General features: G+C 41.6%; 1 protein-coding gene across 9 annotated transcripts in view; it reads right to left on the reverse strand.

Annotated features, from left to right (window-relative positions):
- Positions 1 to 13081, reverse strand: part of LOC122665382 (dol-P-Man:Man(7)GlcNAc(2)-PP-Dol alpha-1,6-mannosyltransferase) — a 49361-nt gene that overhangs the window by 22176 nt on the left and 14104 nt on the right. For all 9 annotated transcript variants that reach the window (XM_043861529.1, XM_043861527.1, XM_043861521.1 and 6 more), the window contains 2 exons: positions 12087 to 12142; positions 11487 to 11604 (listed from right to left, as the gene is read on the reverse strand). In XM_043861529.1, coding sequence (XP_043717464.1) covers positions 11487 to 11604; positions 12087 to 12142 — 174 coding nt within the window. The remainder of the gene's footprint in view (positions 1 to 11486; positions 11605 to 12086; positions 12143 to 13081) is intronic.

Consider the following 13081-nt stretch of genomic DNA (forward strand, 5'->3'; position numbering starts at 1 on the left):
CCAAGACTCAAACCTGCATCTTCCCAATAGTATCTCAATCTTTTTACCATCTCAGCAAGTGAAGGCCCCTTAATAGATATATATAGAATCCGCATAATATTGTACCATTGGGTGAAAAGCTACGCAACAGCATTAAAATGTTACACCTTCATAACAAAACTGTTTAAACGGTTAGTACTCCCGCATGTAACTTCCATTCTACTATTCCAGATCTGGAGCTCAAAGTAGATGGATCACAATTGTCAACAATTGGGAGGAGAATCAATGTTTTCAATCAGCCCAGCTGGGAACTGCATCTCCAAGCAGTACATCTATATCAAGAAGTCCCATCCTCCCATGATCACATCAATGGATAATTGCCTATAGGAATTATAATCACAATTCACAAACTGCTAGTTAGAATAGCTGTGGTTTCCATCTGCCAAAAGTGCACGCTTAATGTCCCTTTCTGATAAAACAACAGATTACTGATATAAACTTTTATTGCAGATAAAAAGTAAATTTGTAGAAATAAGAAAACTGATTAAGACTTAATGACTTATCCCAGATGAATGGAGGAGAACCATTGTAGTCCTGATCTACAAAAATAAAGGTAAAATCCAAAGCTGCAAGAACTATAGACGCATAAAGTTTATGAGTCACACTATAAAACTTTGGGAGAAGGTTATTGAAGCCCCTTTGAGAAGAGAGACTCATATCTCGGTGAACCAATTTGGCTTTATGCCAGGTAGATCCACGACAGAAGCTATCTACTTATTGAGGAGGCTCATGAAAAGATATAGAGAAAGCAAGAAGGATCTCCATTTGGTCTTTATTGACCTAAAAAAAAGCCTATGACCGAGTTCCTAGAGATTTAATCCGGCATGTTCTAGTGAAGAGAGGGGTGGCGAGTAAATATGTGGATGCTATTAAAGATATGTATGAGGGCGTGTGACTAGTGTGAGATCTGTGGGAGGGCAAGGCAATGTTAGGTTTTAGAGGAGAAAGAGAAGAGAGGAGAAAAGCTCCAAGGGAGGCAAAGTTCAAACACGATTTGGTGTAATCTGTTATGTCTCTCAACTTGAGACAAACAGCCTTATATTGAGAAGAATATCTAATTACACTCAGGCCCTTAGCCTAATACAAATAGCACATAAAATACATAAGTAAGTGTCTAAGTACAAATATACCCCTGAAACTAAGTACTCTTAACACTCCCCCTCAAGCTGGGTAGTATATGTCATACATACCCAGCTTGTCTAACATAAAACTGAAGTGATAAGAACTAAGTCCTTTGGTGAATATGTCTGCCACTTGTTCACTTGTCTTCACAAAAGGGGTACAAATAGTCTTAGACTCTATTTTCTCCTTGATGAAGTGCCTGTCAACCTCAACATGCTTTGTCCGGTCATGTTGGACCGGATTATGTGCAATACTTATGGCTGCCTTGTTGTCACAGTATAGACTCATAGGTTCGTCGTCTCAAACCCCAATTCTTGGACAAGTTTCTTCAACCACAAGATTTCACACACACCATGAGCCATGGCCCTAAATTCTGCTTCAAGACTTGACCTAGCTACCACAGGTTGCTTCTTGCTTCTCCAGGTGACTAAGTTTCCCCAAACAAATGTACAGTATCCGGAGGTGGACCTTCTATCAGAAATAGACCCGGCCCAATCTGCATCTGTATATACTTCAATTCTCAAGTTACCATTCCTAGAAAAGAGAAGACCCTTTCCAGGACATGACTTAAAGTACCTGAGGATCTGTAAACTGCATCAAGATGTCCCACCTTGGGTGCATGCATAAACTGACTCACCACTCCCACAGCATAGGTAATGTCAGGTCTGGTGAGGGAAAGGTAGATTAACTTGCCTACTGATCTCTGGTATTTTTCAGCATCCACAAGCAGTTCACCACAATCTTCCCCTAGTCTGTGATTCTGCTCAATGGGGGAGGAGACTGGTTTACATCCCAAGTAGCCTGTCTCTGTAAGGAGATCAAGAACAAACTTCCTTTGACAAACATTGATCCCTTGCTTGGATCTAGAAACCTCAATCCCCAGGAAATACTTCAATGGACCGAGGTCCTTGATCTCAAACTGTCGAGACAAGTAAAGTTTAAGCTTTGAGATTTCGGCTTCACTATTTCCTGTGACCACAATGTCATCAACATAAACAATGAGAGCCGTAATAGTGCTGTCCTTCCTTTGTATAAACAATGTGTGATCAGCTTGACTTTGAGTATATCCGTTTTGCAGGAGAGCTTGTCTAAATCTCTCAAACCAAGCCTTAGGAGACTGTTTGAGTCCATAAAGAGCCTTCCTAAGACGACCCACTTTCCCACTGTCACCAGTATGCTTGAACCTAGGAGGAGGATGCATATACACTTCTTCTTCTAGGTCACCATGTAAGAATGCATTCTTCACATCCAGTTGGTACAAAGGCCAATCAAGATTTGCTGCCATTGAGAGAAGTACCCGGATGGAGTTGTGCTTGGCCACTGGAGCAAAGGTTTCCTGAAAGTCAATGCCATACACCTGTGTATAACCCTTAGCGACAAGTCTTGCCTTATATCTCTCCACGGTACCATCAGACTTGAACTTGACTGTGAATACCCATCTGCACCCAACAGGGACTCTCCCTTTAGGGAGCTCAACAAGGTCCCAAGTATGATTCTTCTCAAGTGCCAACATCTCTGTGTTCATTGCTTCTCTCCATTTTGGATCTGCCATAGCCTCTGCTACATTCTTGGGAATAGATATGGAGGAGATAGCCACAGAGAAGGCTATACCTGTAAGGGAAATAGAATCATAGGAAACAAACTTGGCAATGGGATTAGTGCATGCCCGAGTTCCCTTACGGTGGGCAATAGGAAGGTCCAAGTTTGAGGATATAGGAGTAGAAGAAGGTATACCTGTCTCGATGGATGGAGACTCAGGATGAGGTGATGAAGAAGGATTTTGGCAGGTCTTCTTTATAGGCAGCCATGAAGCAGGATTTCTCCTTTCCTTCATATACACCAGTAGCTCCCCTTGTTCTCTGTTCCCCTGTACACAAGGATGCTCCCCCTCAACTACATTCTCTATACAAGGCTCCCCCTCAACAGAACTTCTCTTTCCCTTGTCAATCTGAAAAGGTGAAATAGGAACAGGATAGGAGATAGGAAGTGAGATAGACTCGGGAACCTCTGCACCTGCAATACCACCACCAAGCGATAAACACTCCCCCCGAAGAGGGATGAAAAAAGGTATGGTTTCAAAGAAACGGACATCTTTGGAGAGAAGCCACCGACGAGTGGGAGGATGATAGCATTTATATCCTTTGGAGGTGGAGGAATACCCGAGAAAGATGCAGTTCAGAGCCTTAGGATCCAATTTAGTGCGGGCAGATTTGCTAACATGTACATAACAAATACAACCAAACACCTTTGGAGGGAGAGAGAATGAAGAAGACCGTGAGGGTAGGACATCAAGAGGAACTTGAAATTGTAAGACACTAGACGGCATGCGATTAATAAGAAAAACAGCAGTGAGTAGAGCATCAGACCAAAAAGTTTTGGGAACATGCATGGTAAACCAAAGGGACCTAGCCACTTCAAGAAGGTGGCGATTTTTTCTTTCAGCCACCCCATTTAGTTGTGGGGTATCAACACAGGCCACCTGATGAATAATGCCATGATCAGAAAAAAAGGTTTCCAAACCACTATACATATACTCCCCACCTTTGTCAGAACGAATAATTTGGATCCGGGTTTGAAATTGGGTATACACTAACTCATAGAAATTTGTAAATGCAACATGGACATCACTTTTATGTTTCAACAAGTACACCTAAGTAACCCGAGAATAATCATCAATAAAAGAGACAAAGTAGCGGAAGCCACGCAAAGAGGTAACAGGGGAAGGCCCCCAAACATCAGTATGTATAAGATGAAAAGGTGAAGTAGATCTATTACCATTGGATGTATAAACTGTTTTACAACTTTTGGCAAATAGACAAGGTTCACAATGAAAAACATGAGAGACTGGAAAGGAAGTAAACAAGTGAAGTAACTGTTTCCTCATAACAGAAAAAGAAGGGTGTCCCAACCGACGATGCCAAAGCAAAATATCCTCTTGAGTACGTCCACCTTCTAGCCCACAAACATAGGATTGAGGTTGTACAACGAGGAAGCACCGTTTCCAAAACATATAAGCCATCGCTTCACGACCACTCGCTAATCACCTTCCTCGTCACCAAATCCTGAAAAAGACAATGGGTAGGAAAGAAGGTGACAAAGCAGTTCAAAGATTTAGTTAATTGGCTAACGGAAAGAAGGTTAGTAGCAAAGTTGGGAACATGAAAAACAGACTTCAGGGGTAAGCAAGGTGTAACCTGGATATCTCCCTTACCAGAGATGGAAGAGAATGTACCATCGGCAATTTTTACCTTATCTTTCCCAGAACAAACAGAGTAGGAATTATACAGCTGGGACCTACCAGTCATATGATCCGTGGCGCCCGAGTCAATAACCCAAGGTGTGATGCCGGAGGAGGAAGAGGCCTGTAGTGCAGTAGAAGTAGGAGCTGCAGGTGAACTGTCCAGGTGGGCTACAACCCGGCGAAAGGCAGCAATGTCAGCTGGGGAAAGAGAGGATGAATCAGCTTCAATGACCCCAACATGAGCCTTAGGCCCCTTCTTCCGCTGTCCCTTCAGTCCCCCAGTGGAACCAGGTGGGGGCTTCCCATGGAGATCCCAACAGAAGTCCTTCGTATGTCCAGTTTTACCACAATGGTCACATAAGAATCGGCTCTTCGAAGACCCCTTAGCAGCCCCCTTATCAGCTCCCTTAGTGGAGTCCTGAGGGATGGAAGAAACAAGAGCAGAGCGCTCAATAGTGGTGTTGATACTAGTCTCCATGGCACCCCTACGGGTTTCCTCACTCTGTAGATATCCACACACCTCCTCCAGTGAGGGAAGACTAGGTCGGCCAAGGATTTGTACCCTTAGAGGCTCAAATTCAGGATTCAGGCCACCAAGAAGAAATAGTACCCTCTCCTTCTCAAACAACCTGTGTACCTTGACTTCATCATCAGGACACAACTGAAGATCTCTATAGTGATCATACTCCTCCCACAGGCCCACAACAAGACAATAGTAGTCAGAGATGCTTCTATCACCCTGGCGTAGGCTAACAATCTGTTGGAGAAGTTGGTACACCTTTGTAGACTCTCCAACACGATCAAAGATACGGGCTACACTGTTCCAAATATCTTTGGCAGTCTCTTTACCCATAAACCTCCGTCCAATCTCAGGCTTCATTGAGAAAAGAAGCCAGGCCATCACCAGTGAGTTCTCAGTGTCCCATTTGGAATACCCTTGCTCGGTAGGAAGAGGTGCCTTGATGCTGCCATTTATGTACCCCATCTTTCCCTTATACCTAAGGATCAGTTTCATGGATCGAGACCAATCTAGGTAATTGGTATTGTCCAACTTGACAATGGGAAGCTGCACATTGGTGTTCTCATATGAAGGGACAGAGGATGATGCGTGAAGTGGGTCTACAGACAAAGGCAAGGCTGTTTCCTCATTTTTGTCACCCATATTTAACTCAAATCAAATGCTTAATAAGTCCAAACAACAGCATTTCAACCACAGCCATCGCTCCTTGAACACACAAAGTAAAAGCAGAAAAAACAGAGACCGAAAAACGAAAAAGGCTTGTAAAACCCAAACGAAGCAGCAAACAGCAGCAGAGCAACAAGGGTAAGTCTTCCTTACCCAAAAACGATGCTGTATGGCCCAAAGGAAGCAGCAAACAAAGCTCACACTAAGAGCTGGATCACTCCAAGAGATCAGTCTGGCGGAACTGGGAGAAAAAACTGTCGGCCGAAACTCGATTCTCTCCTCTCGATGCTACCACAGACTTGAGAGGATCAAATGATAGGGAAGAAGACTTCCAAACGATGCTAGAGCATCCTGGTTGCTCCCTATTTGGTTGTCAAACAAGGAAGGAGAAGCTTGGTGAAGATACCCCAAGGTTTCCTTCGCAAACCAGAAGAACAAGGGGATTGCAGCTCACTCACCTTCCACACAACCTTCAAACTCCAGGAAGAAAGTGCTCGATACCATGTTAGGTTTTAGAGGAGAAAGAGAAGAGAGGAGAAAAGCTCCAAGGGAGGCAAAGTTCAAACACGATTTGGTGTAATCTGTTATGTCTCTCAACTTGAGACAAACAGCCTTATATTGAGAAGAATATCTAATTACACTCAGGCCCTTAGCCTAATACAAATAGCACATAAAATACATAAGTAAGTGTCTAAGTACAAATATACCCCTGAAACTAAGTACTCTTAACAGGCAAGGAATTCCCAATCACGATTAGGTTACATCAGGGATCAGCCTTAAGCCATTACCTATTTGTGTTTATCATGGACGACTTAACCAAGAGCATTCAAGACGAGGTCCCGTGGTGTATGCTCTTCACCGATAATATCGTTTTGGTGGAAGAGACAAAAGAAGGGAATAACACTAAGTCAAAGCTATGGAGATCTACTCATCTAACTTGGAAACAAGAGGCCTGAAGATTACTAGAACGAAGACGGAGTATATGATGTGTAATTTTAGTCACAATATGATGGATACTGACATGGTGTGAATTGAGGAAAGAGGGATACCACAAAGTGACTATTTTAGATATCTGGGGTCAATCATAAATAAAGAAGGTGACAAAGAGGATGATGTTTCACAAAGAATTAAAGTGGGATGGATGAAGGGGAGAGGTGCGCCTGGAGTCCTATGTGATTGATGTATTCCTTTAAAGCTTGAAGGAAAGTTCTATAGGACTGTTGTACGACTGGCTATGATGTATGGGGTAGAATGTTGGGCAGTTAAGAAGTGTCATATTGACCCCAAGGGGTCAGCTCAGTTGGCAAAAGACCAACTCCTCAAATAAGAGGTCATGAGTTCAAACCACCTTGGGGGCGAACATATGTCAAAATACGTATCGATTCGAAGGTCTCGGCCCTCCACATATTGTCCACACCTCTCATAAAAGATAAGGACACTTTGTAGAAAAGCCCTAACCCAAAAAAGTATAGAAATGCCCCCAACAAGTCCAAATTAACCACTCGGTCTGGTTCGGACCAAAACCAAACATATGTCGAAATATGAATCAATTTCAAAGTCTCGGCCTTCAACTCATGATACACCCATCTTAGAAGAGATAAGGACCCTATCCCCCCCCCTATTAAAGCTCTCCAATTCCTAAAAAAAAAAAGAAGTGTCATATTGAAAAGCTATGTGTAGTAGAGAATTAGAGATGAGGAAGTTACGATGGATGTGCGGAAAAACTAGGAAGGATAAAGTAAGGAAGGAACGTTTTAGAGCTGACTTGGGAGTTGCCCCGATCAATGACAAGCTCTGAGAGAGTCATTTGAGGTGGTATGGTCATGTTCAATGGAGGCCTACGGATGCCCCAGTATGGAGGAGAGAGATGATCTCGATTGAAGGAGCTAAAAGAGCTAGGGGCAAGCCTAAAATGACCATAGGAGTGTGACGAAGGACATGCATTGTCTAGGTCTTGTACCAAGTATGACCTCAAATAGAGCCTATTAGAGGACAAGGATCCACGTACCAGACTCCATTTAGCTGAGATTCTCCTGACTTGCTGGGCTGTGCCTCTTTCCTCTTACTTTAATCTCTCATCTTTCATGTTTCCTTTTATTCTCCTTCTTTCATTTTTTCATTTTCCATTTTTCTTTTCTCATCTATTTTCCCATCCCTCTTTTCCCCATCTTTCTCTACTTTGTTTTGTTTGGATCCATGGAGCCGACCCCATTAAGTTGGGATAAGGCTGAGTGTGTTGTTGTTGATGGCTTTTCTATTGAGGGGGATGGCAAAAGTGCACCCCAAAAAAAGGCTGCTCCTATGTAAGTAAATTGCTCCTCACTCAATATCCATGCCAATAACCACATTTGAGTATTGTTGATGTAGGTTCCTCCACCTGCCGGTTCCTCTTTTTGGCTTTCATACAAACTTAAATGCTTACAGCTTTGTATCAGTTGTCCTTTGGCAGCCATCTCTAAATTTTACAGAAGTTCATCTACAAACTGCTGAGAGGCCATTGAGCACCCATTCTTTGAATGTGTCTTTAGGTTTGAGTAAAGAAAGCAAAACTAACCCTCTTCAAGATGGAATCTAAAGGTTGCATAAGAACAAGAGGGCAAGAGAGGAGATGAGAGATGGAGGTAGAAGGAGAAGAAGAAGAAGAAGAAGAGAAGAGAAAAAGTTGGCAGTAGAATCACTAGAATGTTGTGGGAGAGAATAGACTTTTGTCCCCTATATATTGATTCACTTAGCCAAGTACAAGAGAAATTACATACCTACCCCCATTCTAACATAAGGTAGCTAAGGGAGGTAAAAAGGTAGAAAAGTAAAAAACACAATACAACATAATATCCTTAGTACCCAAAGTACCCTTATTACATGAACTCTAACACACCCCCTCAAGCTGGAGAATAAATGTCATACATTCCCAGCTTGCATAGAAGGGTACTAAATTGATAAGAGATGAGCCTTTTGGTGAAGATATCAGCCAAATGGTCATCTGTCCTCATAAAAGGGGTGCATATGTGGTCACCATCAATATTTTCTTTAATGAAATGTCAATCCACCTCAATAAGTGTCCAGTCATGTTGCACAGGATTGTGGACTATACTTATAGCAGCTTTGTTATCACATAGAGCCTCATAGGTGCTTCAGTATCAAATCCCAACTCTTGGACCAACCTTCTCAACCATAAGAGTTCACATACTCCATGAACCATAGCCTTGAACTCTACCTTTGCACTCGATTGAGCCACAACAGATTGTTTTTTGTTCCTCTATGTGACCAGGTAACCACCCACAAATGTGCAATAGCTTGATGTAGACCGTCTATCAGAAACTGAACCAGCCCAATTTGCATTAGCCTTCTATCCTCAAATGTTTGTACTTGGCATATAATAGCTTTTCTTGGTGTGGACTTCAAGTATCTAATTATGTCATATACAACATCCAAGTGCCCACTCTTGGGGGCATATATAAATTGACTCACCACCCCAATTGCATAGGTGATATCTGGGCGAGTCAGAGAGAGATAGATCAGCTTCCCCACTAGTCTCTGGTACTTCCCTGCACCAATTAGGGATGAACCAGTCTTCTCCCAACTTGTAATTTTGCTCAGTAGGTGAGTTTACTGGTTTACAGCCTAACATTCCTGTCTCTTTTAACAAATCCGGCACAAACTTCCTTTGACAAATATTTATTCCCTTCTGTGAACGTGACACTTCAATCTCAAGAAGTATTTCAAGGGTTCAAGGTCCTTGATTTCAAACTGTTAAGCTAAGTAGGACTTCAGTCTATTGTCTAAGGTCTTTGATTTTAAACTGTTGAGCTAAGTAGGACTTCGATCTATTTATCTCAACCCTATCATTTCCAGTCACCACAATATCATCCACATAGACAATTAGAGTTGTGATAGTACCATTACCTCGCCGGGTAAATAAAGTATGGCCAACTTTACTTTGGGTGTATCCGGTCTTTATAATAGCCTGTCTAAACCTCTCAAACCAAGCATTTGGGGACTGTTTGAGGCCATATAAGGCTTTATTGAGAAGACACACTTTCCCTTCAGTAGAGGAAAACTTGAAGTCTGGTGGAGTATGCATATATACTTCCTCTTCCAAGTCACCATGGAGGAATGCATTCTTCACATCCAGCTGATACAATGGCCAGTCTTTATTGGCCGCCAATGATAAAAGAACTCTTATCGAATTATGTTTAGCTACAGGAGTAATGTCTCCTAATAGTCAATCCCATACACCTAACTGCATCCCTTAGCCACCAACCTGACCTTATACCTCTCAACAGTGTCATCTAATCGGTACTTGATTGAGTGGACCCATCAACAGACAACTAGAATTCTCCCCTTGGGAAGATCAACCAGCTTCCAAGTAAATTTCTTCTCAAGTGCCATCATTTCTTCAGATATGGCTTCCTTCCACTTTGGGTCAAAGATGGCCTCAGTGACAACTTGGGAATGGAAGTGGAGGAAAGAGAAACAGAAAAGGCAACACATGTAGGAGAGATAGCATCATAGGAAACAAACTTGGTTATAGGATTAGTGTGACACCCAAGAGACGGCATAGTACTGGCCTACCTGTTAAATCATTGAGGGGTCCCTACCAAGACATGGCTTAGTACCAGGGGGTTTGGGAGATCGGTGAGGGAGTACAAACTTAGTCCCACATCAGCTAGGGAGGGAGATCCTGAGCTATTGATAGAGAGTAGCCTCCTCTACTTGGTATGATGCGTTTTAAAGCCGTGAGGCCCATTGGGCCAAAGCGGATAATATCATGCCAAGAGAGGGGTTGGGTCGTTACTATGCCATCTCTAATTGGTATGCTCGAATGTTGTTTAAAATTGTTCTGAATGAAAATATTTTTTAAAATATCAAAATAAATGAATATTTTACCACACTTTTTGTTTTTAGCAATGTTTTATTTTATTAAGATTTATGGAATTTTTAGATTTGAGAAAAATCCCAACATTTAAAAGTTGAAAATTGCCTTTACCGCCTGAAAATCCATTTTTTGTTCTTGAACTAGGGGGTTGACTTTATATCCTTTTGAAATTTATTTTTAAACTATTTTTATTGGATTCAAATAGGGGGTATTTGTTTATTTATGTAATATCTTAAGTAAATGAAATCAATTACTTAAATGATTTTAGGCATAAATAAGTGTCTGGCGTGGTTTAGAGCCAGGTTTCCTCAAGTTTCGATGGGGATAAGTGAATTTATATAGGTGTTCAAGTCGAAATTTGCGAAATATGGACTGGTTCGGTCGAAACAGGTCGAGATGAGTCGAAACCAGGGATTTTTTGTGAGTCGTTGGCCATCTCGTCCCGGTAACTGGGGAAACCGAGATGTTTTTCCATGATTTAACATAACAATTTCTGGTCCTCATGCAAATTAGACAACACTTGGTTTTTTTTTTTTTGGTGAATAAAAAATGTATTACCAAAGAAAGCCCGAGGTGGGCAAGAAAGAAATACAAGGGAAAGCTTGGGGGGAGGGGGGAGAAAAAAGCTACAAGCCCACTATGGTGGGGGCTGTAAAATGGCACACTTGGTTGATCAACTAGTAAGAGGTCCATTTAGCAACGACAAGCCACCTCATAGCATTCAATCCATTCATTTCACCAACTTTATCTTAATAGAGTTGAGAGTGTCTTGGCTAATCCAGTCGATCAACCAGTTATTGCCTAGGAGATGCTTTAACTAAACTGCTGTTCTACCAAAAAAAATTAATAAATAAATAAATAACAAAACCTTTTTGTAATGGTATCTCTATCTATTTTTGTCTTTGGACTTATCCAAAAGTCCTGCAAAAAATTTGGGTTTTGATTCTTCAAGTCCTTTGGAACTACTAGCACAATCAAATGTGAATAACATGGAAATATGGTAAACTGTAATAAGTGATCACCTAAAGCCAATGCTAGTATGTTAGGAAGAGGTCTTGTGCAATAGAACAGCATATGAAACTGAAAAGCTGTTAACAATACAAAGAAAGCTTCAACTTGGTGACCGAACTTCCTTCTTACCTGCTCACAAATAAAGGAGCTCCAAATCAGTAGATAGGTTTGGAAACACTAGAGTAATAGCAGAAAAAATATAACCTGATGTGAAGTTGAATTCTTTGCAAATTGTTAAGCTTGTACCTTTTCACTCACATATTCCTCCCTCGTCAATCAAACTAAGCAATGCAAAAATGTAAACATTGGCTCCGTAACTATGGTTCTAGACCTATCCATATATGCCTAATTAATGGTCCCTACACTGTTTATCTACAGGGACATAAAATCCATACAGAGACTAGTTTGGCCTGCCAGTCCACAGGCCTGAATGCCAAATATGCTTCACTAAGATCTCAAAGATTCATCCAATTCTTCTCCATCCTGCCAACCTCATTTCAAAATTTTCAATAACTGATACCAAAAGCCTCAGGCATGTGTAGGAGGAAAAGTATCCTTTATATGAAAACTCATCAAACACTGGGATAGGAAAAAGAAAGGCAGAAACATACCTCAATTCGGAAAAAACGCAATGTGGACAAGACAATGCAACCTAACACCAAACGGACTAGACAAAAACAACACCAAAAATTAGATACAAGTATCTCACACAACAGATATGTAAAACGACAACAAACCGAAAACATAAATCAAACAGTGATAGCGATAAAGAATAAGTCCCTTTATGTGATTGAACAGGTCTTTGGCTGTTAGAGAGATGGCATTCTTAGGCCATAGTAAAATTCAACATTCTCAGTTTCTATCAATATAGGATTAGCAGAAACAGCTTACATTCCACAGACATTTGTGTTGACATTGGTAGACGAGTGGTTAGACACAGCTAGTGTTGATGCTTCCCCCCCCCCCCCCCACCCTGGGGAAAGGAAGATAGAAGAAAGAGGGTATCAGCTAGTTTTTATTTATTTGTTTGTTTCCTCTATCCCCCAACTTTCACAGCATGAACACATGATGTACAGGGAATGGCATGTACTGAGGATTGTTCTCATGACAATAGAGCCATAAGTCTTGCGGCTCAACCTTATTATATACAAGATCTACGTTGAGAAACTTATTGCTGTTTACAGTTGTGCCTTTAGATTTTATTGCACTCATATCAACATGCATATGTACTAACCTCATTCTTAGTTCATTAGATTCCATATCCAAAATGCAAATAAAATGCATCATTACTCTCAAATTGCTTGTTGCAAAAAGGGCATACCCAGTGCACGAGGCTCCAGCCATTGCAGAGTCTGGGGAGGGTCATAATGTACACAGCCTTACCCCCGCTTCGCGGAGAAGCTGTTTCTTGACTCGAACCCACAACCACTAGGTCGCAATGGAGCAACCATACTATTGTGCTGAGGTCTGCCCTCTCTCAAATTGCTTGTTGCATTAAGCTCAAATAGGGTATGGAAGCCAGAGTCTCCAATTCAGCGTATCCAGATCTCTTCATACATGTTTTGTTTTGTATATATGTGTGTGCATGTAGGTGTGCATCTGTGTG

Source organism: Telopea speciosissima, chromosome 6, assembly GCF_018873765.1.
Source record: "Telopea speciosissima isolate NSW1024214 ecotype Mountain lineage chromosome 6, Tspe_v1, whole genome shotgun sequence".
In the NCBI taxonomy this organism is placed as follows: Eukaryota; Viridiplantae; Streptophyta; class Magnoliopsida; order Proteales; family Proteaceae; genus Telopea; species Telopea speciosissima.